We start from the raw sequence: 25,737 nt of genomic DNA, 5'->3' as shown, positions 1-25,737 counted from the left end.
TTAAGATACATTTCTGTCCACCAGGTTAGTGCTATAAGAAAATGCTGAACTGTCACAAGCAAACCACTTTGGATTTGTTTCTGCAAACTTTGAAATGTGAAATTCCCACCGACTTTCATGGCATTTCCAAAACGTGTTACCAAGGAATTGCAGAACTGGGTTCTTTGTGCAGATTCACAACACTGCCATGAGGTTTATAAGGACCCAGGGGACAGAAATGAAAGAAATCCAAGATGAAGTCTCACAGGCCTCTCTTTCTTCCTCTCTATCTTCTTGGCATACCACTAGATGCTCACCCAACTCCCGTGGTCAGGGTCTCGGTCTTTGAGCACACACGATGTTTTCAGGAGAGAATCTGGGTTGGAGAAATACAGCATGTATATCGCATCTCCTTCTAAGCAATCCATTTACACTGGAATCACCATGGTTTATTAATTCTGATTTATTCAATGAGAAGTTTCAAGCTTTTCCTCCTGTAGTCTGCCTTCACTCCTGGAAAGGCTAAATATTACTTTTTCAAGACAAAGAAAGTCTTGTTGCATGGGGTAAATAGAGTCCATTAACAACTGCACCCATGCTGGAGTGAGCCATTCACAAATCACTAAATTAGTCTCCAAACCTCATGGTGGAACTTGAGCCCTGACAATTATGCTTTACACAACCTACATACAGGGCTTACATGTGGTTCATAATTGGGAAGATGGCAGCAGATCAGTCTGAGGCAAAAATGAGTTTGGTGCCCTCTCATGGCTGGTGGATACCCTTCCTCCACAAATTGTCACAGCAAAAGTTAGCTAACTGGGTTATTTCAGAAATGCCAATATTCCAACACTTTTACCATGATAAGACATCTGCTGTAGTGTTTATTGGGTGTTTGATATGCACAACCTCTGCACCAAGTCCCTGTGGCACTGCATTGCATGGTAGGAGTTAATAACGCATTTCCTCTGTGCTATGAAATCAGAGTAGGGGAGAATCGGGCCCTGACTGTTTACAAAGCTACGTGAAAACAAAATCTCTTATTTCTATCATGATGCATCTTTCTTTTCAAAGGAAAAGTACTTCTCACTTCTGAAAGCAAGAAAGGGATCTTTGATCCTCATTGCTGTCCTGTAAAAATACCAGGGTCAAGTACCAATACATGGTTTAACTATTTTCTTAACATTCAAACTGTCCAGGAGAGCAGCATTTCCTTAGCCTGCTCAAAGTCTTTTTGAAAAGCCTCCCTCTAGATTACATTAATAAACATAATTCTTTATTAATAATTGACAGGAATAATAGTATGTCTGAGTAGTTAAATAATGTAATAGTCATAACTAGATATTATAATTATCTTAAATAGTAATGCTATTAATCAATTAATCATTTGATTTAATTTAGTTGAATGTAATTATAGTATTATTGATTAATATTTGTATTACCTTAAATAGTAATAATTAGATGATGTGATAATTAAAAAAACAGAATTTGCTATTGTTTTTTAATTCAAGCAGTTCTACCATGGTCTACACTGTTGAGGGAGTATTTGTCCTTTCTTCTTCCACATCTGCTTCTATCCTTAATACTAGTATAGCAAACTATCTAACCCTGCCAGCTGTAATTCTACACTTGCATATCTTAAAGTAGATCCTTCTATTACTCCATTGTCACACCCAGATCCTTACTGTAGTCTACCCAGAGGCAGCAAATACAGCTGGCTTCTCAGGCCTGGAAAAATGCAGCCCTGCCAATGCTTAATAGCGTAATTGCTGAAATGATCTTCTCTTCTTATTGGTCTAAAGGGCAGAATTTTGTCCTCGTGAAGTCCCCCCCTCCATGTTTACAATCATTTCTGGCTGATAATCTTTGGGACCTTCATCTTAATTTTTATTTTTCAGCATTTAACAGAGAATAAGACTAACTCTAATTCCTCAGTTCAAAAGAACATTCACAGCTATTCTTGCTGCACCTGCCTCTAGACCATGTTCTGTTTACCACTGTCAGTATGAAATTTTAATTCCTACAGAAGCTGTACATATCTGAAAGAATCACTTCCTCCTCATATTCAGCGCTACTTTCCCAAGACTCTCTGATGAGATCCACAGGACCTCTGCTCATTCTTCTGAAGAGGAGCTCAAAAGGGGCAAACCACATAGATACAGGGCATCTTCCAGTAGACAAAGGATAGACTTACAGTATATATCATCTTCATGTCTCTAAGCCACATTCATTTGCAAATAGATAAAAGAGTTCCTTTGAACCTTTTCTGTTCTACATTTGGTTTGGATGATAGGGTACAGACTTCAGACACTTTATTTCACATAGTTTCTGTGGCTTTTTAAACTATTGTTTTAGTTAATAATCTCCAATTAGCTCAATATATTAAGAGTTAGGCTTAAGAATTCCTCCCCTGCTCTAAGACAAACTGGGTGATTTGTGTCTGCAGGTGACGACCACCTCCGTCTGGGTTGGCTCCCTTCCCCGCGCCTGCTCTCCCTGCCCAGCCTTTGCCAGTGTGAGCAAAATTAACTTCTCAGCTTCCTCCTCTGGAGCCAGGATGCTCTCGGCTCCTTCGGGTGTATGAGCTCTTGGCTTCTCCTGGAGTTCTCTGAATAACCCTCAGCCCCCAGCCTTCTCCCTAGCCCCCCGAGGTTATTATTACTTAAATATTAACTATGCATTTTGACATAGTAAACAATACCCATGTTTCTAAGACACCTTGCTCATGCTTAAGTCAGTGTTTTCTCTGGCCCCATATACAATGACATTACCACCTCCATGGACTTTACTGTTATCTGTATATTAGGATCTTGTAGATCACTTGTTTGTAATGCATTTGGGTATCCATTCCACATGTGACTGGTCTGTTAATACAATTAACTGAGATTCTTGCCCGCCTTCTTTCCAGGTCCATATCAAAGTTCTTATTTTCTCCTTATCCTCTGCTCCAGAAGCTTAGACTTGTTAATTCTATATAAATAGTCCAGAGATTTCATATGCAACAGCTCAATGGCTGCTTTTTGAGGGCTTTGTCTAAACATCTCCTTTACCTCTGCTACAAATATGATAGTGAACTGTTCAAACACAACACGAAGAAAAATTGCATTGTTTCCTATTGACCCCTTAATCTGTTTCTTAGCATGGTTGCAAAGTTTAATAGATATTTCAGTAAAACTCATAGCCTTTTGCCTTCCAAAGCTCTGAGATTTCTGACAGAACGTTTCCAGAACAAATTTTGAAACAAACTGTTTTAAGGTGATTATCTGGTGTAATCTGGATGTAGTGTGCTGAAAAACAACTGGGGTTTCTTTTCCATTTTGAAGTTGTCTTGCAGTCTTCTGCCACTGTAAGGGCAGAGAGCAATCGTCTGAAAAACAATAGGTGTTTTTAAGAGTTGTGTCTTATTTGTAGAGTGGAAGCATTCTGTTAAAGTCAGTAGAAAAGATCAAAGGTCTCCTCTGGTTTTGTTATTTGCTCTTTTTCATCAAGATCAAGGCCAGCATTTTTTCTTAGCTATTGCCTGTGCCTCTTTACCAGCTAATTGCCAGTTTCCTGCTTCCAAGCTTATAGTATTCTAGAGTTTTGTCTTCTGTTTTGACAACAGCATTTTGGTTGTTTTTTGCCTAACTTTTAGATCTTTCTGCTACAACACCATAGAACAGAAGTCTCAAAAAGATTAAATTTTTGTATGTACCATGAAAACAGGCAGATGGCGGTAGAGAGAGACCCCCATCAGTTTTCTCTTTCTGAGAGAAAGGCTGACAATCATAAAATCATACAGGAGAGGGCTGCTGAAGAGTATAGGCAGGCTTCAGTGCATATGAATTTGTTCTGTTTTTAGGATTTAGGGAAAGTCATATTCCATCAGTGAAGATTCTCAATACAAGGGTTTTAAAGCATAAGCAAAAACATCAGCTCAAAGAATTAGATGCTTATATGTCCCTCATTAAAGCAACTATGAAAGTGCATAAGGCATAGGAGATTGCAAGCTGGAAGCAAACAACAGCAGCTGTCCTGCAGATTCCATCTCACCCAGCTTTTACGCAAAATTTATGCAAATGGCATAGCTATTCAGCTATCTGTTATTTCCTAAATGGCAAATCTGTGCTAAGCCTGAGGTGCAGAGGAGCCCAATACGTTGATATTGTGTGTGTGTGTGTGTGTTTACATTTCAACACCATAAAATCACACAGATCCATTAGAGTTCACAGCAACTCAGTGGGACACTGTATAGACAAAGTGACAGATCAGCGTGAACCCTAAGGACCATTCTGTAATATTCTGCTTAAATTAAATGACTTCTATGCAATTTAATCTTTAAATAATGACTCATGATAATATTTTAGTCTATTACTCCATTGCTGGTACTTGAGCAGATCAGTGTTTTAATGAGCCTGAGGTTAACATAGTTAACCAAAATGATGTTCCAAAGTTACAATTATATTCCTAATGAAAAAGGTTTATGCTAGATCAGTTTATCAGGGAATAACATCCCTTACAGAAGTTTTTTACCAAACATTGACTCCAAGTAGCATAGATGCCCTGCACTAAACCCTATCTGGTTTTCACAGAATCACAGAATCACAGAATCGCTGAGGTTGGAAGGGACCTCTGGAGATCATCTAGTCCAACCCACCCTGCTCAAGCAGGGTCACCTAGAGCACATTGCACAGGATTGCATCCAGGCGCGTTTTGAATATCTCCAGAGAAGGAGACTCCACCACCTCTCGGGGCAACCTATTCCAGTGCTCTGTCACCCTCACAGTCAAGAAGTTTTTCCTCATGTTCAGACGGAAGAGTCTGTGTTTCAGTTTGTGCCCGTTGCCTCGCGTCCTGTCACTCAGCACCACTGAAAAGAGTCTGGTCCCATCCTCTCGACACCCTCCCTTCAGATACTTGTACACGTTGATAAGATCTCCTCTCAGCCTTCTCTTCTCCAGGCTGAACAGGCCCAGCTCTCTCAGCCTTTCCTCATAAGAGAGACGCTCCAGTCCCCTAATCATCTTTGTGGCCCTTCGCTGGACTTGCTCCAGTAGTGCCACATCCCTCCTGTACTGGGGAGCCCAGAACTGGACGCAGTACTCCAGATGTGGCCTCACCAGGGCTGAGTAGAGGGGGAGAATCACCTCCCTCGACCTGCTGGCAACACTCTTCCTGATGCACCCCAGGGTACCATTGGCCTTCTTGGCCACAAGGGCACATTGCTGCCTCATGCTTAACTTGGTGTCCACCAGCACTCCCAGGTCCTTCTCCGCAGAGCTGCTTTCCAGCAGGTCAACCCCCAACCTGTACTGGTGACTGGGGTTATTCCTCCCCAGGTGCAGGACCCTGCACTTGCCTTTCTTGAACTTCATGAGGTTCCTCTCCGCCCACCTCTCCAGCCTGTCCAGGTCTCTCTGAATGGCAGCACAGCCCTCTGGTGTATCGGCCACTCCTCCCAGTTTTGTATCGTCAGCAAACTTGCTGAGGGTGCACTCTGTCCCTTCATCCAGGTCACTGATGAAGAAGTTGAACAAGACTGGACCCAGTACTGACCCCTGGGGGACACCGCTAGCTACAGGCCTCCAACTAGACTCTGTGCCACTGATCACAACTCTCTGAGCTCTGCCGTTCAGCCAGTTCTCAATCCACCTCACTGTCCACTCATCTAACCCACACTTCCTGAGCTTGCCTATGAGGATGTTATGGGAGACAGTGTCAAAAGCCTTGCTGAAGTCAAGGGAGACAACATCCACTGCTCTCCCCTCATCTACCCAGCCAGTCATTCCATCAGAGAAGGCTATCAGATTGGTTAGGCATGATTTCCCCTTGGTGAAGCCATGCTGACTACTCCTGATCACCTTCTTGTCCTCCACATGCTTGGAGATAGCCTCCAGGATGAGCTGCTCCATCACCTTTCCAGGGATGGAGGTGAGGCTGACTGGCCTGTAGTTCCCTGGGTCCTCCTTCTTGCCCTTTTTGAAGACTGGGGTGACATTGGCTTTCTTCCAGTCTTCAGGCACCTCTCCTGTTCTCCAGGACCTTTCAAAGATGATGGAGAGTGGCTTAGCAATGACATCTGCCAGCTCCCTCAGCACTCGTGGGTGCATCCCTTTGGGACCCATGGATTTGTGGGTGTCAAGTTTGCTTAAATGATCTCTAACCCGATCCTCCTCCACCAAGGGAAAGTCTTCCTCTCTCCAGACTTTCTCTCTTGCCTCCAGGGTCTGGGGTTCCTGAGGGCTGGCCTGAGCAGTAAAGACTGAAGCAAAGAAGGCATTCAGTAACTCTGCCTTCTCTGCATCCTTCGTCACCAGGACACCCACCCCATTCAGCAAAGGCCCCACATTTTCCCTAGTCTTCCTCTTGCTATTGATGTATTTGAAGAAGCCCTTCTTGTTGTCCTTGACATCTCTCGCCAGATTTAATTCCAAATGGGCCTTAGCCTTCCTCGTCGCATCCCTGCATACTCTGACAGTGTTCCTATATTCCTCCCAAGTGGCCTGTCCCCCTTTCCACTTTCTGTAGACTTCCTTCTTCTGGTTGAGTTTTGCCAGGAGCTCCTTGCTCATCCATGCAGGTCTCCTGCCTCCTTTGCTTGACTTCCTACTCATAGGGATGCACCGCTCTTGAGCCTGGAGGAGGTGATGTTTGAATATTAACCAGCTCTCTTGAACACCCCTTCCTTCTAGGGCCCTCACCCATGGGATTCCTCCAAGTAGGTCCCTGAAGAGGCCAAAGTTTGCTCTCCTGAAGTCCAGGGTTGCGATCCTACTTGGTGCCCTGCTGCCTCCTCGCAGGATCCTGAACTCCACCATCTCATGGTCACTGCAGCCAAGGCTGCCCCCAACCTTCACATCTTCCACCACTCCTTCTTTGTTTGTTAGTACGAGGTCCAGCAGCACACCTCTCCTCGTTGGCTCCTCCACCACCTGTGTCAAGAAGTTGTCACCAATGCTCTGCAGGAACCTCCGGGACCGTTTGTGCCTAGCTGTGTTGTCTTTCCAGCAGATATCGGGGTGGTTGAAGTCCCCCATGAGAACCAGGGCCTGGGATCGTGAGGCTACTTCCAGCTGTCTGTAGAAGGCCTCATCGACTTCCTCTTCCTGATCAGGTGGCCTGTAGTAAACACCCACAACAGTGTCACCCATGCTAGCCTGCCCTTTAATCCTTACCCATAAGCTCTCGACTCGCTCTTCTTCCACCCCTAGGCACAGCTCAATACATTCCAGTTGCTCTCTCACCTAAAGAGCAACTCCTCCACCTCGCTTTCCTGGCCTGTCTTTCCTAAAAAGCACGTAGCCATCCATGACAGCACTCCAGTCATGCGAGCTATCCCACCATGTCTCTGTAATGGCAATGAGACCATGGCCCTGCGACCGCACACATATCTCTAGTCCTTCCTGTTTGTTCCTCAGGCTGCGTGCATTGGTGTACAGGCATTTCAGGGAGGTGATCGAGCATGCAGGTTTCCCAGGAGGGATACAAGAGGATCCTCCATAGCCACATCCCATGCGCACTTCCCTGGCTGCATTCACCTGCTGGAAGCGTCCTGTCTTGAGCAGTCTTTTGCCAACTACCCTGGCACTATAACTCTCCCCTTCCCCCATCTTTCCTAGTTTAAAGCCCTCCTTACCAGGTTGGCCAACCTGTTGGCAAAGACTCGCGTGCCCCGCCTCGTGAGGTGGATCCCATCTCTCACCATCAGTTGTCGATCTTCAAACAGGGTCCCATGGTCATAGAAACCAAAACCCTGTTGCCAACACCAGCGGCGCAGCCAGTCGTTAACCTGGAAAGTCCGTCTCCTCCTCCTCTCATCCATCCCCCTCACTGGCAGGATTGAGGAGAAGATGACCTGGGCTCCCAGACCCTTGACCACCATCCCCAGAGCTCTGAAATCCTGCTTGATGGTCTCCAGTTTGCCCTTGGTGTCATTGGCGCCCACATAGAAGAGCAGCAGTGGGTAATAGTCCGAAGAATGGACGAGCCTAGGCAGTCTTTGCATGACATCTCTCACACGAGCCCCCGGCAGGCCACAAACCTCTCTAGACATGAGGTCAGGTCGGCAGATAGATGCCTCCGTCCCCTGCAGCAGGGAGTCCCCCACAACAATCACCCGCCACTTCTTCCGGGCGTTCCGGCAGGGCACAGGGTCTGTTGTCCCAGGTACTTCCCTGGCAGCCATGCCCATCCCCTCCTCATCCTGGAGGGCACTAAACCTGTTCTTCAGCTTCAGGTCTTCAGGAGGAGTAGGAGCCTTTCTCCTCCCACAAGCAGTGACCAGTTTCCAGCCTTCTTCTACGATGTTATGATGTACCGTTTCACACGGCACAGAGCCCTCTGGCAACTCCACTGCTGTGGGGGGTTGGGACTCCCGAAGCTGCACAGTCTCCAAGAATACCCTGTCTATCACTTGCTCCGCTTCTCAGATGCTACACAGCCTACTGACCTCCTCCCGTAACTCCCTTACCTGACAACACAGCTCATCAACAGCAGCACACCTTCTGCAGGAGAGCTGCCTGCCAGCCCAGGCCTCCCGGAGAGGCCCCAAGCACTCCCTGCAGCCTGAGACCTGTAGAGCCGCATCTGCTGTCAGAGGGTCGGTCTGGGTCCCAGCCTCTGACACAGCAACTCCAACAGCCGCTGGGGAACGCGCAGTGCGGCATGTCACGACCATACTTGAGGAAGCGTGCACCACAGGGAACAGAAACGAAGGTTCCTTCACGCGCCCTTCTGCACGAACTGCTGCGCAAACTGCTGCGTCTGTTCACTGCCTCTGGGAGCTGCGCTCTATTATTAATATTATTAATTAAAAGCATTACATTCTATTACTGAGTGTGCTAGAGAGCTCTGTGGGGAAGAAAATGTAAATAAAATATGAAGCTCCACCAATAAATTATAGAATCTTGCAAGCTAAAAAAAACTTTACAATAGGACATTTTATTGTACTAGATTATTTCAGATACCATCTCAGTCATTCAGAGTTTAAAGGCAAAAAATATTCAGAAGCACCCTCAACTCTCAGTAAGAAATCAGAAAGCAAAAAAACCAAAGTCATTCTTATTAGGGGAAAATTAGATTGCCTGGCAGGATCTCTGTATTAGTAATGAGAAAAGAGTTCTTCTCCAAAGGCCTGATCTCACACTACTAAATTAAATAGATATGGATATTTTCCTACCTGACCTCGGTCAAGTATGCCCAATTCCACCAAATTTCAAACTCCTTTAAAGAAAGTTAAAGAACGTTTCTTTAAAGGAGTTTGAAATTTGGTGAAACAACCATAACTGAAATTACATCAAGTTCAGCGAGAAATGGTCTTCTGGAGATGTCTGTATAAAATTGTTTTTTTCCATTTTTAATATAGCTTGTTTTTCACTGTTATAACAAAATTAGAAAATTAAGTATATAAACCTCAGTTGCTTGGAAGAATCAGAGCTGACAAGACATGTAATTTCAACAAAGTATATTTTGCATTGATATCCATACCACTCAATTACAATTTTTCATTTAAAAATAAGGCTTCTTACAATTTGTTTTGTTTTTTTTTCTGTCCTAGTTTTTGTACCATAAACTAGTCAAACCCTCTCATTTTGATGTTTATTTTTATATTATGAATTCCATAGTTTGTTTATGGCTTGTTCCACAGTGAAATAGAAGTCAGTTTTACAATCATCCAGTTGAATAACCAGCATCAGCTGAGACCAAGAAGAGAAAAAAAATGTTGAATGAGGACAGCTAAAAAGCTTCTTTGTGGAACTGGGGTATTCTCAAAGACCACCTAAAGAAACTTTATATGGCATTTCTCTGGCAGTATTAAATACTCTGATGAAGTATTTGTTGATCAATATAGGCATATTTAATATTTTACTTTTTATTTAGGAGAGGTTCCGAAACAGGCAACAGCACAAAAATAGCGCCAATCGTGCAAACTTGTCAGTTAGCTTTGGGTTGTGAAACTGAGTAGGACTCTCTTCCAGTTTCTTGTAGGCAGTAGGAAATCACTTCATTCATCATGAATATTTATTGTCCTTAATTTTTCTTTAACCAAATGTCTTTTGTGACACTGAAGTTCACCTTTGTCCAGTCTCAAGGATCACAGTATTCATCAAATACTTTTCTTAGCTGTCCCAATGTTCCAGGCATGATTGCTGTCAATAATAACTACTTTACTGCTCGTCTCCTTTTCTAATAAAAAAGCTTTGCCTTCTTTTTCCACCTTTTTACCTATCTTCAACCCTCAAAATGTCATTTCTTCCTTCCAGAAAACCAGCTTTCCTCATTATCTGAGCCTCTTATGATGCCCATTTGATCGTTTCCTAGGTTCTGTTTGGTTTTGTATCAATCATACTCTCTCTCTTGCTGTGTTTTGTACTGTACTGATTGCTGACCCCATTACACATGAAAGGACTTCAAGTCAAAATTGGACTGGTTTAGGTAGCACAAAGTATAAAAATTAGACTGTATCTAGTATGTCAGATACTGGATCTAGTTAGCTTAGAGACAGGATGAAAAGTTAGATATATTTTCCTGTCACATTTGTGATAATGCAGCTTTATAGTTGTGATTAGACAATAATCACTAGGAGAGATGTACACTCAGGCATTGCTCCTCTGGGATGAAACCCATGTTTGTTCAGATATTTGCACCCAAAGATGCAAGAAAGTTTTCATCTCCTTGTAATTTGTCACCTGAAACTTGGGCATGACTTATCCTTAATAGGTGGACCACCTACCAGTATTTCTTTAACATTTCCTTAATTAGTGTTCTTTAACATTTTTAAATGTAGAAACAATCAGTATTAAGATATTTTTCCTTATGTTAAATTTATAAAAAGTATTTTGCCTATGTATTGCTCTCATGCAATCTTTCATTATGTTATTTCAGTTCATTTGCTATATTCCGTAATTAATATCTCCTGCAAAGTTCTTCCTGGAACTCTGTTGCCTCTTAGCTCTGTGTTAGGGTCATCAGTAAATAAAAATCAATTCTTACCTATACAGATAACTGCCCTCTTTATCAGAGTACACCTATTTAAATTGTGTGGCAAAGGTGGCTGTTGAAACACAGTGGTACACTGTGGCTGCACACTAAGCATAAGCAGCCTAGGATGTTGACACAGGGCTTTTTAAACTCAAAGCTAAGTATTTTTTAATGGACTGGTATCAGACAGACCACTAATGCACCACACAGAATGTTAATGAAGATTAGAGATAATGATTTTTACTAGTGCTCAGACTGACTGAAGTGGAAGTGATTTGATTTTCTCACTCCGTATTTCAAAGTGAACATGGTAATTATAGGAAGGCATCTGTACTGCTGGCAACCAGAAGAGAAGTCTTATCATTCTCCACAGACAGGACAGAGTTTGGACAGTGGCTGCTTAGGCTTGCAAAAACTGCCACAGAAATATAAAGAATTCTAGATGTTAAAGAGACATTTCTGGGAGCATGAGGAGGAAGCAGGAAGAGAAAGGATGAGGAAAGGCATGGGTGGGTCTGTAACTGATGAAAAAGAATCATCCAGTTTGACAAGGAACTAACACTCACTGCCATTTTCTCTGGACCAGGAGTCAAGAGAGGGGAAAGATAGAAAAAAATACTAGCCACACACCAAGAAGCTTTTAAAATAGAAAATTTTTGACCCGTTATGTAGACGAGTGCAAGGCTTTGAGGATAAGAATCTAAGCAACTGAAGGAAAAATAGATTTGCATTAGTGGGCCACACAGAGACCCAATCTGAGCTGAAGATTGCATAGCTGCACAGGGATGCAGAAAAGTGCATCCTCTTGACTGTCATTAATGGAAGAGGAGGACTTTAACATTTGGAGGACTTTAACATTTGCTGTCTGCCCCTTCCTCTTCTCCATCCCTCCAATACACATCTAATTTAGATCATTTAACTACAGAAAGCTGAAATGAGAACATAATTAAACCTCATCGAATTGTGGATGTATTTATCTCTTATTGATAAAGCTAAATATAGCCTTTACACACCTTATTTGACTTGACTTAATAGCAGGTTGTTTTTAGTGCAGACTATTGAGGAATCATTTTTACAACTGTTATAAAATTAGAGATCCATAAAAACAATAATTGGTGACAGAACTTCCAAGATCTTACAAGCCTGGTGGTATATCAGTTTCAGTAGTTGTCTGAGACAGTACTCAGAAGTACACTTTATTTGAACAAGTCCACTGAGAAAAATCTTCTTATTGCTTTTTATTCCCTCTTCATTAATCAAATATTTACTGGCTACCATGCATGCAAGCTACGTGGAAACCTGATGCTTATGGGAAGACTGATTGCCATTATGAGGCTGAAAACTCAGCAATTAATATTTGATGTCATCTTTTGGCAAGTACACAAAAGCTATTGAAGCAAAAGCTGCACTACTGAACATACTACTCTCCCCAGGAATCTGTTGGAAACAGAGCTTTATTTTCAGGAATTACAACATGAGCAGAGCAAGCTGACAATATTGTACAAATTAAATTATCATGTGATATGGTTTTGGGTATTGTAGATCCTATTTATTATTCAACACTTAGCTAGTAAGGTAATGAAGGGAACCTTCTGGTTAATATATAACAATCAGTATGTTCATAGAATGATATATGAAACCTACAGATTAGATGTAAGCTGTAACTTTTCTTCCAGCTCTGATATTTATATTATACTGATATATATACTTTTGATATATATACTTTTACAAAATTCATTCCACTCCTATAGGGACAAAAAAACTCTGAAGGAAAAATATCACTTGGGAACTCCCTATTATTCCTCTAACTGAAAGTGTTTAAATATCAGCTCTCATAACATATAGTCACTTACCTGTTTTTACATGCTTAAAGTCCTTGAGATTGCCCATTGAGAGAAGACAGCAGATCTCACTCTAGAAGCTACACTCAGCTATAATGCTGAAACCAGGAAAATCAAGAGCGTGACATCTACTCTGGACTGACTTTCTTATCAAACTTATACATGCATACCAGATTCGATCTATGGCATGAAGTTCTTCTTCAATAAACTTTGCGCTGACCAAACAAAACCAAGAAGCAGCAAAGTAAGAATTACTTCACCTAAATTTTATCTGTGTAAATGGCATCTGTCCAGCCTAGTTATCTAAATTCAACAGAGGATAACCACTCCTAATGGTGAGTCATCCACCTTTTTCTAATTTGAGCATAAATTAAAGATAGCTTTCTTCCACCAGTTCTACAGAGAGAGTTTAGATGATTAGCTTAAAATAAAATGGTTCATTATAAGTGGCTGGAGTTAGGTGAGATGAATCCCATCTTTCCTGATTGCTTTATTACATGGAGAGATAGGAGAAATACTGTAGTCTAAAAGCACATTTAGCTTCTGTCATTAGTGACCATACATAACACCACCATCACCTCTGAATATCATTAACACAGTTAAGGAAAAGCTACATCTGTAGAAAGTAGAAATGGAAAGTGTGTGTGTTTGTTCTTAGTTTTCATACTCATTATCCAAAGCATGAAGCAGTGTCCAACCTCCTTCCGCCTCTCAAATTAATTGCTTTTCAGTTTGCTGAGCCTTCTCTTCCTGATTGCTCTAGGTGTTCTCCTCCCCCTGACAGCTTCTGACACTTCCATCATAACAAGCCGAAAGAAAATGCCAAACTGTACCATTTGCAAACCAAAAGCCAACGTGTGGCCAATTAGAAGAGCTAGTATACTTCTGGTAGTGCTAAGATTATCAGCAGACAGGAAAAGAAAGTACTTATTTAACAGAAAGTAGAAAAACTCCCCAGTACTGTTTTTTTTTTTTTAACAAAAAAAAAGACTAATTACAAATTTGTACACTTGGACTTTTACATAAAATCTGTTTTCTCTGAGAGAATAAATCTAAGCATTTTACAATAAAAAACGTTTTTTATTATTTAAAAAATGGACAGAAAATGATTGAATTGATAGAATGAACTGAATAGAAAAAATATAGATTGAACATCAGTAGATAGTAAAGACATTTCTTGGGTGGATGGCAATGGTATGTATCTTTTGCTTCTGTTGAGAGTGAAATATATTGAATATATTCTAACAGTGCACGTCAAAAGAATACGTAGAAGTCAAACCTTGTATGCATGTTATGCTTCTATAAAGCTTGAGGTTGTTTTTTACATAAGATTTGAAAATAACTTTGTGTGCAGTCTGTAAACTTCCTGCCTTTGTTTCAAGTGTTTCATTTCATTTTTTTCAATTATTTTTTCATATATGATCAGTTATGAATAATCAAATTCAATTAGTTGCAGGTGTTTGGGATCTGCCACACACCTCTTTTTTTTCTCCTTTCCCAATTTCCAAAATAGGGATGTTTGGATGACAGGAAAATGGAAGGATGGTAAAATGAAAACTAGACTTTTCAGTTCAAAATCCAGATTTTTTCATTATTAAAATTTACATGTTCAGCCAAAAAAAAATCATTTTTTTTTAACCGGTGCTAATATAAAAAGAGTCCTCTGGATCTCGGAGAGAAGGTAAGCACTTCAAAATCCCCCACGTCCAGTGCTTTATCACGGACCTGACGCAGGATGACAGGCTCCTTGTTTATTCTCAGTGCAAATACATCCTGAACACCTTCCCCCAACTCCTCGGCTCTCCCTCCTAACCTCTGAACAGAAAGCGTTCAGTCATTTTATTTGGAAGAAACGTGTTTCGGGAGACGGCCTGCACCCGGGGAGGGCAGGGCAGGGAGGAAGGGACGGTGCGGTGCCGCGGTCAGCGCGGGGGCTCCTGCCGCCGCGCAGGTCCTGCACCTCGCTCTCAACACACGGCGCGGCAGCGACCTGACCCGCTCCCTCCGCGGGGTTTCAGCGGGGCGCCCCGCGCCGCGGCCCGGCCCGGGTGACTGCGCGGCTGCAGCGGCCGGGGAGGCGCCGGGGCGCGGAGCCTGCCGCGCCGCGCCGCCGCTGCCCTCCGCCTGCCTCGCACAGAGCGAGGCGGCAGCGCCGCCCCAGCGCGGCGGGCGGGAGCGCGCCGGGGGCCGCCTGCTGGCGGCGGAGGGGAAGCGGCGACGCCCGGAGGAGGGCGGCGTCTCCGCCCCGGCCGCGGGGGTGTCGGGACTCGCTCCGCGGCGCTGGTGGGGACGGCGGCGGCGGCGGCTGCAGCAGCGGCGGCGGCGGCGGCGGAGGCGGAGGTTTCCCTCGCCGCCCCGGGGGCCCAGCGCTGCCTCGCTGCGCCCGCCCGCCCCATCGCACACTGTTGTCATGGAGGAGCCAAGATGGCGGCGCTGGCCTACACCCTGGGCAAGCGGGAGATCAACCACTACTTCAGCGTGAGGAGCGCCAAGGCGCTGGCGCTGACCGCCGTCCTGCTCCTCGCCGCCTGCCACGCCGCCTCCCGCCGCTACCGAGGTGAGGGGGCGGCCGCGGGCGCTCCGCGGGGGGCCCCGCTCCCGGGGCGGCGGCGGCGGCGGCGGGTCGCACGTCTCGGGGAGCCGCGCCGGGGGGGCCGCGGAGCGGCGGGGGGGCGCCGGCCCCAGCCGCCCTGCGGCGCCCCTGGGCCGCCCGCAGCCTCTCCTGGGCCACGCGGAGCTCCTGGTGCCGGCCCTGGTGCCCTGCATCTCCGATAATGTGATTTTTTATTTTTATTTTTTAACTTTTAGGGCAATCAGAATAGTAAGGCCTTATCTGCGTGTGTGTTCAGCAGTGGTTCAGTCTTGCTATACAGGTATAGACGAAGTTGCACGGGTAGAGAGTGACTTTCACTGTGTCATATGTTTCCGTGTAGGAAGGGTAATAACCTTTATCTAATAATGATAATCATTAAAATCTTAATTATTATAAGATTTGGTTGGATACACTCCTTTTCTGTTTGAACTGTTGTCTCAAGCATAACAAAATCCTGTCTCAGTTATACCTTTGGTGTAGGAAAATAAACAGCTGCTTGCTTATTTTATGTTTTTTAGTAGTTGGCAACAAGCCCATAACTGATCTAGAAGCCACGACCGGAGCATGTGAGCAGGCTCCTTACTGTTGCACGTCAGTTACAGGGCCACCGGGGGACTTTGCTGGTTCCAGTTCTTTGCGTATTTGGGATGTTTTGGATCCAAAGCTGTGAATCTCAAATGCTCTGTAAATAATAATGAAAACAGTGAAAGGAAATCTCTTTTTATTTGTGATTTACTTTAAAAAATGTAGTGTATTTTTAGGGATAAACCGGAAAGTTTGTCCAAAGATAGATCACTAGAGCTTTGTTTATCGTAGGACTACCGGTGTCGTTCCATTCTAACAGTTTGCTACCAGTGTTCAAGGCAGATAAGGCTGTAGCAGGAGAGCAAAATGTACTCCTTGCAGCTTTGTTCTTTGTGGAAAGACATGGGGAGCCTTTCTTCATGGGTATGGTTCCCTAGATTCATCCTCCAGCTGATCTATCAATAAAATAAACTAACAAAATGAACAGTACCAAGCTGCAAGACGTGGAAGTATTTACTTAATTCTAAAGGGATTCAAATATAAAGTACTGAACTTGCTTATTGTGCTGTGTGATTTAAGGCTTAAATCAGGTGGAAGGAAGGTAGCAAATGTGATACTTCCCTTAAAGAGGGATTCCAAGACTGTGCTATGGAAATAGAGATTTCCATGCCAAGCAAATTAGCAGGAAACTGGACTATGGATAAATATGATATATGATGGCAGAGTTAATGTGGGTGTTGAGTCATACATTGCAAAACTTCAAGAGTTCTCTGAACTGGTTGGTATGGTATGTTTGGATTTTCAAGAAGCTTTCAACAAGTTCCTTCACACAAAGCTTTTAATTTCTTTAAGCTGTTATACGATAAGAGAGATGTTTTCTCATTGATTAATAACTGTTTCAAAGTTTAGAAATAGAGTGTGACTGAATATAGAGTTACCAGCTGAGTCTCCTAAGAACAAATAGCATTCAAAACACTCATAAATGGTTTAGAAAAGGAGAATGGAAAAGTGACGCAACAGCATTTATAGAAGATACAAAATTATTCAGGCTAGGTAAAAGCAGAGGTGTTTGAGAGCTCATTCTGCAACTCTTCAGTGATTTAAAAACAGCTGAAATGCAGCAAATAAAATGTTAGAATGTTTTTGGAAAATAATAAAAAACAAAACAGAAAATTTCACGGTGCTATTGCACAACCAAAGCTACTAATCCCTTATAAGAGTGTGGATCAGATGAGGAGTGCAAACACAAATGGCCTCATTAGAACCTCTGACACGAAGTTGCTGGACCGTGAAAGCTGGAACATGACAGGGAAAGATCACTCTGTACTTGTCTTGCTTTTTATACTTCGTCTTTCAGCATCTGTCATTAATGGCTGTCAGGAAAAGGACAGTAGGCAAGATAAACTCTTTCACAGGAATATATGTTCTGCCATAATAGGGTCCAAAAAAAAATTTTTAACAATGAATTAACTGCCCATCTGGATGCTATCTCTCCTTCATAGATGTCTAGGAGTATGAAGGAAATGAAGGAGAACTGCATATAAATAAAAAGTAGTGAAATCTATTTTGTGGCTTTTTTTTTTCCAAGAAGTTTTAACTTTAATACCTAAAGAAACTGATATCCCAAAGTTTGCATTAGCTGAAACAGCAACTACCTGATTAATGGAGAAAATTAGATTGAAATTAAACATGCATTAAAATTAGACATGTCATTCATAAAGTTAGAAGTTTCTGATGACCCTGACCAGATATTGGTGTCATATATGGCATATAAAAAGCAACGAAGGCCGCAGCTGGCTTTGAAGAGAAATTATGTGTTAAGTCAAAATACTTGTTATTCCACTGTCATCTATAATTTACAGAATCAAACTTGCACCATAGAAGCGTGTTGACACTGGGAGTTCCTGTTGTTCAGTTGTCACTGTTTTGGGGGGAAGGGTTTGTATGTGTGCATGGGTGTTAAGGCTTCTAGTTTGTTGTACAGTGATTTTTCCTCAACAATTCAGATGAGGAAGGTTGGTCAGTGATTCTTCTTTCTGTGGGACAAGCATGGAAATGCTGAGAGTTTTCGAGAGAGTGTAGGGTTTTTTTTAACTTTTTTCAGAGGAGCTAAAGTGGTAAGGTGGTTAAAAAAAAAAAGTGGTAAAGTGGTTAAAAAAAAAGGCTAAAAGCAGTAAAGGCACATAAAGACTGCTTTCATACAATTTCCTGCTTCTCATTAACCCTAAGTAGGAGTGAAAATACTAATATTTAGATTTTATATGTTTGCCATGTATCTGTGTTTTTAAGATTTCATATTAGTGGTAATTGGATAACTTTTTTTGGTAGTTAGCTTAGTTTATCTCGATTTGGGAGCCCATGCTGTGTAGAGTGCCATCTAATTTTTTTTTTTTTTTCCTCTCATGCCAATCCTGAAAAGTTCATGAGGCATTGATTAAAGTCAAGAATATGTGTGCATTTTGTGAAGAGGTTGTTTTGGGGCAAGGCTTTAGTTAATGCTCCTTTGTTTCATCTGACGGACTTAAGTTAATTTTGGCCTCAGTCCTGCAAATGCATGTTTTAGATTGCACTTCCCAGTAGAATTTGCCTGTGTAAAAGTTATTGGTAGAAAAAAAATGCTAGACTGTGGATTGTGGTAGCCCAAATTCATGTTTAGTGATACAATGGAAACTATCATATTTAAAGGCCATTTAAAACTTTTGCAAAATTTTAAGTTAATTAAAACCATCTTTAACTTGCATGCAGCTTCAAAGAATTAATTTGGCTAAATGTTTGTATAATATCCAGTGAAGTTAGATAGCGCTGTGTATTTTTCAGTTATTATCGTATTTCAAAGGTACAGTCTTAAACCTTTTTGGAAATAACTTTTTATTTTAAAATTTGCCTTCTTAGAATAGTCAGTGAATATACCATGTTTAAAACTACATTTTTATTTCAAATAATTGTGAACAGTTGGAATTCTGCTTCTTTGAAATAGAGGTATATACCTTTTAGGGAATCTGTTGTGAAACGTAGTGTGTTTGGGCACTGAATGAAGACTGAGGTTTCACAAATTCAATAGAAAAAACATAATACTGAGGAATTATAAACTAAATTAATGAGCATAATAAAATTCAGAGAAATCATACTCCTTGTATAACTATACCTTAGTATATATGAGTGCAACATTTGATTGAAAATAAAATGTAATTTTTTGGACAGATATTTTAAAGCATTAAGGAACTTCAAAAAATGATCTGTTTTGTCTACAGAATGACATTTAAGTTTCTTTTCTCAGTCTTTTTTTAAAAATGAAGATCTCATTAATGGTTAAGAGGAAGGTATAGTGTATTAAAAAAAAGTGGTTCTTTAGCTGCTGTGTTATTCAAGTAGTTCATCTCCTGTGTAACACTTCGGCATTTTCTGGAGGCTCTCTTTTGCCTGTAACCTCTGATCTACCATCTCAGCTGCTGTTTCGCTCGTCTCATTCTCCACCTTCATCTTCCCTAAACAACTTCTACTTTTATGTTTAAAGAAAGACATCAGACATCAATAATACTCCTAATGACTTTCAGGAACTTTCTGTCTTGCAGGTGAAATAGTAAGATATTCAGTATTAGGAGTTAGGAAGGAGTTAGGAAATAAAGCCTAATTCCTTGGCCTAAAATATTATCTGTATATTTGCATATGTTAAAATCATTTTTATACAGTGCATTATGTTTGGAATGTGATTGCAGTAAGCATACTGTAGGATGGAGGATTGTTTTATTTGTGGCTAAATTTGATGGAGTGGCATATTGTCTGCAGTTACGATTTGCTGTCACCCGTTGCTTATACTTGAAAGGACGAGTCTTCTGAGTGCTCTGAAGTCTGCACGCTGGCCTGGATTGTCAGCTCATAGTATTTGTGCTCTACATTGCCTTCGCAGCTATATATTACTAGGGAAATCTGTAGTAGTTCTTGCAACTGTAAAATAGGGGAGTGGGAGAACAGGGTGGATAATATAGCTTCATTTTCTCCTGGAAATAGTCATAAATATCTGTGAAACACTTTGTCACTAAGATGATGAGCTCTTGAATAAGACTGTGAGAAAATAACTCTGTGTTCGTGTAGACTTTGTATAGTGTGCATGGAATAAGGCAGGAGCACTTAGTGGAAGATAGGGAAAAGTATATTACGCAGCTTTCTCATTCTTCTCTACTGAATGAAAAATGGGAATTGTGGAAAAGTAGAATGTGTTCATGTGATTAGACTGTTTGTATAAATGCAAGGAGACCATACAGTACATAATTTCTAGTATTGCTTAATTTTTGATGATCAAAATACTCTAGCGTAGTTTTTTACCAATATAATACGCATTTAAATATTCATAGTTATATATAAATCTAATAGTTCATCTGTGTAAGATCTGTGGGAGACTTGGAGGAAGAGGCTTTTTGTACCATAAGTGTAGAGCTACTAAGCTCATGTCTTGAACTCAAGATAAGAGACATTTTCTACTATGAAGAATTAGTAAACTAAGATTCTTTAGTCTTGAAAAGAAATGATCGAGGAAGGATTTGTCAGTGGTCTGCAAATCATGGTAGACCTGGGTGTGGGCTGTCTCTTCCAGTACAAGAACTAGGGAGTATCAAAACTAGTGGAAACCATATTTAAAACAAAGAAAAGGGGGATGATTCTTTAAGCAGCAGGTGGTGGGTATGGCATCCTCCTGCAGAAGGACGCTGTAGATGCTAAAAATTCGAGAGAAGACTAGTCAACTTTGTGGGAAAGATGTCTGTTGAAGGTTACAAAATATGCAGAAACCATGTCCAGCTCAGGAAGTCCCTGCACTGAACATAGTTGGAAGAATATTAGACAGGAATATTATCTATGCTTGCCCTCTTCTTACTCTTCCCTAGCCATTGGCTTATGGCCACTGTTGAAGACAAGATATCAGGCTGGACTGACCATTGATCTGACCACAAATAGCCATCTTTATTTTCTTATGTGTCTTCTTCAGTAAATTAATATGTGTTTCAGAGGAAGCACACATAATTAGTGGTGGACTTTTTTATATATTTCTGATATGCCTCCTGCTAGTTTTCATCTTCTGCAAAGTTGATTTTTTTTGTAGCAGTTTCTATAATAAATCTGATTCATCTGTTCTCATAATCTAATCACAAGCAACATGAGTTTGTTAATTTTGAAATTATTTATGACAGTTTCATTTTTGAGCGACTTACAAATTATGTTGTTTGAAAACTGAAGAAGGGAAAGATGATTTTATTTTAAATGATTAAGAAAAACTAAAACTTTGGTCATTTTGAACTTATGGTTTCTACTAAGAAGATATCTGCCCAACAAATCTGGGCTATGCCAACATAATTCTGTGAAAAAGTATATGAAGATTCAACTTTGCAAGTCAGCTGCTGTTTTCTGAGCTCCTTTTGCAGAAGTTTTGGCAGCAGGATCTCAGCAGCTGTCTTGTAGGCAGCAGCAGTTGGAAGAGGAGAAGAAAGGCATTGATAAACTGCTTCTGGAAGATCTTTTCTTAGACCTGCTCAGAAATGGCACTGTACTGATGAAGCAAGCATTGACTGGAAGGAAAAGATTATATTGCTGACCTGGAGTGATCTGTACTGGTTGAAAAGTAGGAGAATGACAGAGACTACCTTTCTGGAAATCCCTGAGTTGAGCCTACACCTGCAGTGTCAGCATACTTTCATGGGAACTCCTGTAAATGTTAGAAGCATGTGGCCTCCTGTCTCAGGGAATTTACCACATCCTGTAACTGCTGTTAAGTAATAAATCAGTTTGAAACATAAGGCATGTGCATTGTGATTAGGAAGGAAGTGTCGGTTTGGTTTGTGGTATCCCAAACATTTGCTTGGGAGGTTATGGGTGAATTTGTTGCAGGGGATTCCTGAACTACCTGGGAGAGATTAATGGATTCTCATCAATGACAAAAAATAGGATTACTGTATGTATGTATTTTATTTAAATTTTAAACACACATTTCTCTTCCATGTTTCAAAATCTGTCTAACCAAGAGCTCCTGCAACTGAGATAGGGGATGAAGACTGATGGTTTTATTAAAGCCCAATTATCATGATAAGAGTGTGTCATGTGTGGGTCCTCATGGAGAACTAGAGCTCAAACCAAACTCAGAGCTACGACTCTGAGAAGTTTATCCAGACTTTTTTCAATCCTTCATATTATTCCAGCTTTTTTAGTAGTCATGATGCAATAGCAGTGGTAAGGAAATGAAGTTCAAGAAAGAAAAGAAGTCTGCTTCTAGCAGTTGTATTTTGAAATAAGAGAACTGAGGAACCTTAGGTCATTGTAAATAATAACACTTGATTATATAACCACTGTTGAATTTGTAAGATAAATGAGCCAAGAAATAACATTTGCAATACAGTCTTTTCTCCATGCCCTTTTCTGACTTTCATGAAAACAGGAAGAAGGAGTTTTTGGAGGGAAGGGAAGGATAGAGGATATCTTTAGCTGCCACTTCTTCCTTCCTCCAAGCTAATTTTATGTTCTGCTCCAAGAAGCAGCATCCAGGTGCTGCACTATCAGTACTTCTGTGTCTGAGATGTGCTTTTTTTGTGTCCTAAATAAGAGAGAGTAATAGTTTTGGGTGTCAGCTATACTTTAAACCTGTGTTTTGTTTTATGCTTTTTGTAACATTTTTCCAAGTTCATTGATGGGAATCTTATCTTTTATTTTTCTGGGGTGGGTTGTGGAGAAGCAGGCAGCTAAGTATCAGTTCACAAATTTGAGTGTCAACAGCATCACCAATGTGTGGTGCATATAATCTGCAAGATAATCTGTGAAGATCTATGATCATACAGGTTTCTAAAGATCCTAGTCCTTTATTTATTGGAAGAATAGAGTTGTTCCCATCATCCATATAGTCATTAATGCAGGTTTGCCCTGTCATTTTGAGAGATTCATTCCTGCTGTCTCTTCAGGTTTCTTGCTGGACATTTGATTTGTAAAAGCTACTAACCTAAATAATTGTGAGATGATGGAAAATGATGTGGTTTATAGTCTTACTTTGAGGAGAAGAGCTAATATGTCCATGTGTGCTAATTTTGTAACATATATTTTACTGAATTTTTTCTTGGGGAGAGATTTATGCCTTATTTAATGTTTCATGCATATTTTAGGAAGTAATTAATTAAAGACTTTATGGACCAAATACTTCAAATAATTTCATGGATATTTATAGGGAGTGCGCTTTCATTTGGGGGGAAATATGCTTTTACGGAACAGACTGTGAAACATTCTAATAATCACAGTTTAGTAAGGCCAATTTTTTTTTAGTGTATATAATGAATGCTCAAACTATAGAAGTGCAAACTTTTGAACTGTCAAGCTCACACTTTGTTATTGCTGAAGCAGAGAAATTTAAAATTTTATAGTTTAAATTTTGTGGTTACAGTGTATTTTTAAAACCTTTCAGTGTATAGTGTAAAGTATTTCCATAGGTCTTAAGTGCCCAGGTTTGACTGTTGAGAACCTGCAGTGCGAGACGATGATTGCTTTAGTCCACCTAAATATGTGTTGCCCCCAAAGGGACTGTCGTGCCCCTGTCGTGCATCTGCTCCTGACCTTTCCCTGGGGCTGGAGTGACGCAGGAGCTGTCGCGGAGCCGTCCTGCTTGATTACCTGGCCCAGCTCACTTGAGCCAGTGCCAATGCTGGCACGAGGGAGCGGGCACTGCCGCCAGCCACTTGCGCTTGGATTGACTGAAAACAATCATGACATTTTGGCCTTCCTTACAGTTTTAGCAGAAGCAGGGGTTGAAGGAATCCTTTGGCAGCATGTTTGTGGGCAAAATATTCTCTCTCCATGATCATCAAAAGCTGCTGCTGTGCTCACTGACCATTGATTGTGTACTCGCGCCGGACTGAGCAACACCTTTTTATGTTAACTTCCTATGCTTTCTAGTACCTCACTTCTGTGGGATTGCTAGAACTGCTCCAAATGTGCATGCATATATACATTTTCTTTCTTTTGTGCTTCTAGGCATTGAATAATTTTTGCACTTGCAGAAGATCACATTGGTTAAGTTGCAGGGTAGTTGAAAACTAACAGGTGATTATGTATTCTGAGGTTTTTCCCCCCAGATTTAAAATGTTTATAGAAAAATAATTTCAATATTGATATTGGCTTCACAGTTTCTTCTCAGTATTGGGAAATTATGAAAATAATAAGGCATTTTCCAAATTTTCCTATATCTTATTTAAAAAAAAAAAAAAAAGAGAGAGTATATGAGAATTAGTGCAGAATGGCACCTGGAGAGGGATAGTTTGAGAAAAGCCTTTGTTTACATTGACTAGCACATGATTTGTGTTTTGTACTATTGAAGAGGAATGTCAAGTAGGCATTATTTGTCTACAGAATTTATTTAAGAAATGGCCTTCTGAGGATTCAGGTAATTCCCATGCAGGTTAAGCGTAGTACAGACTTCCCGTAGTGATAAGCTATTATGTGTTCCTAGCTTAGAAATCTAACATTTTGGCAGTATTTTTGTATGATTTTCTTTAACTTATATGTTGATAATAAATGGCTTAAAACGCTCATAATAATACTTTGAAGTACAAATAACTAATCGTTGCTAGCAAGGACAGATGCTTTCAGTAAAAACTAAAATGTAGCCCCAGGGCTGTTAAGCACTTCTGTAGGTGCTTAACTTTGAGCATGAGAAATCCACTTTCTTTCTCCCCAGGATCTCTTTTGGTTTTTCAAGGTTGTCTTAGTTTGAAAATTACATCAATTTAATCAAGATATTTTCTAGAGTTCAAAAAGTTTTCTTATTCCATTGTTTTTTATTTTTATGTCCCATGGTCTTGTTTCTGTTTTTTATGCTTGTACATTAATTTATATTGCATAAATAAATCATACCTTTTTTTGAACACAAGACTTAAAATGTGCATTTAGTTTCCTCAATGTCCAAAATGCATTTTAACTAAGTCTTTCAGTAATTCTCAAATGTGATCTACAGACGGCTAGTTGTTTGCAGCTATTCTGTGGAAGATGTTGCCTTTGAGAGTCTAATGAGGGTTATGCAGTGGAGAAAGGAGGTGGTGGTAAATTAGACCTGTAGAACAACACTGAGTAAACTCACTCCAGTTCACTGCTTTGATCTTGGTATTTACAGCTCATGACATTTTTAGCTGAAATAAAATAAATTTTAGTCTTACTATAAATATAGTACTAAATCCAGCAGTTAATATTCCCAGCATCTTTAAAAATCTTAGAAAAGAATGAATCTGTGCTCATTATTGTAATGCAGTCTCTGACATTTGTGACTATCTGTACATTTATGTTTCTTTATTTAAATGAAAAATACAATGTACAGAAGACATAAAGACGGCATGAGATTCTTATTTCTTTTATTTATTTACATTTGTCAAAATAGGTCTTTGTCCCTAAAGACTTTTTAGCTTTTAGCTTTTGTACAGTTTTCTGCTAAGCAGACTTTCTATGGAAACTATTATCTAATATCATTGTATTTACAATGGCTTATCTCCAGACTTGAATTATTTTGTATTAAAAATGTAAATAAAAGCAGCTAAGTAATTAACCGATGCAAATATGATTCAAAATATTTGTTTACTCTCCAGAGGAGCTCTCTGGTAATTACAGCAGCTGCAAATATGAGCACTTGGATATTTTCTTCCTGTCAAGAAGAATAAGAAGTAGAGATCATGCAACCTTTGAATACTTGTTAGACAAAAATATTCTCAAATTAAAAAAAATACCTGTAATTGAGAGGCATGCTCTCTTTAGCAGAGTGCCTTTGCAATTAGTTTTTTTTTCCACAGGTTTTCTTCTTGCATCTTTTCAAATAGCTTGATTCCTTTT

At 40.8% G+C, this 25,737-nt stretch overlaps 1 protein-coding gene across 4 annotated transcripts in view; it reads left to right on the top strand.

Moving 5' to 3' along the window:
* The first annotated feature begins 15,026 nt into the window (after window positions 1-15,026).
* Window positions 15,027-25,737, top strand: part of CASD1 (CAS1 domain containing 1) — a 37,387-nt gene continuing 26,676 nt past the window's right edge. For 3 of the 4 annotated variants that reach the window (XR_010883498.1, XR_010883499.1, XM_067291676.1), the window contains exon 1: window positions 15,027-15,336. Coding sequence is in view for 1 of the 4 variants with exons in the window: in XM_067291676.1 (XP_067147777.1) it covers window positions 15,204-15,336 (133 nt within the window). In the remaining 3 variants the exon portion in view is untranslated. Of the gene's footprint in view, window positions 15,337-15,587; window positions 15,653-25,737 lie in introns of all 4 variants that reach the window. The other variant, XM_067291677.1, reaches the window with a different exon arrangement.

Source organism: Apteryx mantelli, chromosome 2, assembly GCF_036417845.1.
Source record: "Apteryx mantelli isolate bAptMan1 chromosome 2, bAptMan1.hap1, whole genome shotgun sequence".
NCBI lineage: Eukaryota > Metazoa > Chordata > Aves > Apterygiformes > Apterygidae > Apteryx > Apteryx mantelli.
Note: the sequence above shows the minus strand (reverse complement) of the source record. Positions and strands in the feature narration are given on the sequence as shown.